At 58.7% G+C, this 1,946-nt stretch overlaps 1 protein-coding gene across 3 annotated transcripts in view; it reads left to right on the forward strand.

Annotated features, from left to right (window-relative positions):
• Cacna1b (calcium channel, voltage-dependent, N type, alpha 1B subunit) overlaps positions 1–1,946 on the forward strand; it is a gene marked incomplete at its 3' end in the record, with an annotated part of 168,180 nt that overhangs the window by 157,133 nt on the left and 9,101 nt on the right. For all 3 annotated transcript variants that reach the window (XM_013506726.1, XM_013506728.1, XM_013506727.1), the window contains 1 exon segment: positions 1,623–1,719. In XM_013506726.1, coding sequence (XP_013362180.1) covers positions 1,623–1,719 — 97 coding nt within the window.

A 1,946-nucleotide genomic window follows, 5' to 3' on the forward strand; every position in this document is an offset into this window, starting at 1 on the left:
GGGCTCCATCATGCCTTTGTTGCCATAACCTGTGACATTTCCTTTCCAGTTGCCGGATTCATTATAAGGATATGTACAGTTTGTTGCGTTGTATTGCGCCACCCGTTGGCTTAGGGAAGAACTGCCCTCGTAGGTTGGCCTACAAGGTTTGCAACTTCAGAGCCTCCATCCAACATACTTCCCTGCCCGAACCGCAAACACAGCACACACTCCCTGCCTGGTTTGGGAATGACAGCACCTCACCTCTTTCCTCCTGTCCTGCCCTGCCCCGCACTCCGGCCTCCTAGATGCTTTGGTTCCCTGTCTAATCTCTCCGACCCCTCCATCTGGCTGGGGCAGGCAGCCTTCAGAGACAGCACACAGAGCTTCTGGCTGGGTTGTGTTGGCCCAGACCAGCCCACCGGTTGGGTGCTAGGGGCCAGGTCCAGTGTGCACCACAGAAGCAGCCATCTGACCCAGTTCTTCCTACAGGCTCTTGTGGGTAGGCTGATGGTCAGAAAGGCCAGAGGTTGAGGACCAGAGAAGGGGAGTGTGGTGCAAGTAAAACAGGAGCAGTGGCCCCGCTTGGTCGGAGAGGCTTTTCAGGTCCCTGAGGGAAGAGAGAACAGAGGCGAGCGGGGCCCAAAGACAAGCTGTCTTGTGTCACCTCCGGACTGATCATTCTACCCAGCAGAGGAGCCCTGTGGTCTGAAACTGTGGGAGGAGGGCAGGTTCTGGGCAGATCTGCTTGCTAGGAAAAGGCTGAGCCTGAACTTGCTGTATCTCTGGGACCCCAAGCCCTTAGGCAGGTGCTTCCAGAGCTGAGGGAGGCCCCAAGCCTGGGGAAGACTCGCCAGCAGCTCCCAGGTGCCTCCTGAGTCCAGCTCAGGGTCCAGGCCCTCCAGGAGGCTCACCTTGCCTGTTGGTCTCCACCTGAGTGGTCAGGCAGCACAAGAGTGGCCAGGGTCACACCCGCCCAGCGCCTCCCCTCCCCGCGGTCTCTTCCCTCCCAGCCCTGACCCCAGCAGCAGCCCTGCCCTGGCCGCCTCGGGCGTCTCTGGGCCTGGAGCAGGACTTGCCCCATGGTCAAGTTTGGCTCTAGAGCTTCGAAGATCCCTCTCTGGTTTTCTGGTCTGTTGTAGACTCTTCTCCACTTTGGCCTCTGTCCTCACTTGGAAGCAAATCTGACTGTTCAGACAGCTGGTGTTGCTGCTGTGGTCTTAGCCACAGCCCTGTCTCCACAATCGGCCAGCTCTTCCCTCATGGTGAAACAGCTCTCTTCTGATTTGGCCTTACCTGTGGTTCTAAAAGTAAAATCAGAAATTGACAACCCAAAGCCGCCCCGATGCAGCCCTTCCTCCCCCTCCATGTTCATTAGCTCAGACGTCACCCCCGCCCGCTGCCCTGCGTGGGGCTGGAGTGAGGAGATGAGGCTCGGGGGTGGGGGCCACGGGGTCAAGTCAAGCAGAGAAACCCCTCATTTGACTTCTCTTGATTTTGGGGTGTCACCCGGCACTTGGATTAACTAGATGTGTTTTTTTGTCTGCTTCCTCCCTGCCCCTGCCCCGCTGTGCCCCTCTGCTGCCTGCCTCGTCCTGTGGACCACCCCACTGTGCCTGGGCCTTTCTGGGACGGGTTTCCAGTGGGCGCATCAGTTACAATGACATGTTTGAAATGCTGAAACACATGTCCCCACCTCTGGGGCTGGGGAAGAAATGCCCTGCTCGAGTTGCATACAAGGTAGACCCTGACCCTCTACCCCTGCCCAGGAGCTGTCTGTACGGGGCTGGGCTGGGCTGGGCTGTCCTGGCCTGCTATCGGCAGGGTGCACCTGGGCTCTCCCCGCTGCTGCTTTTGCAGGGTTCACCCAGCTGTCTGTCTGCACCTGGCTGCCTCACTGTTATATCTTGTCCGCCCTGCTCGTCTCTGCTCCCATCCCAGGCAGAGGGACATGGCTGCTAGGAGGC

The sequence above is a fragment of the Chinchilla lanigera genome, unplaced genomic scaffold (assembly GCF_000276665.1).
Source record: "Chinchilla lanigera isolate Chin_1 unplaced genomic scaffold, ChiLan1.0 scaffold00112, whole genome shotgun sequence".
Classification (NCBI taxonomy): Eukaryota; Metazoa; Chordata; class Mammalia; order Rodentia; family Chinchillidae; genus Chinchilla; species Chinchilla lanigera.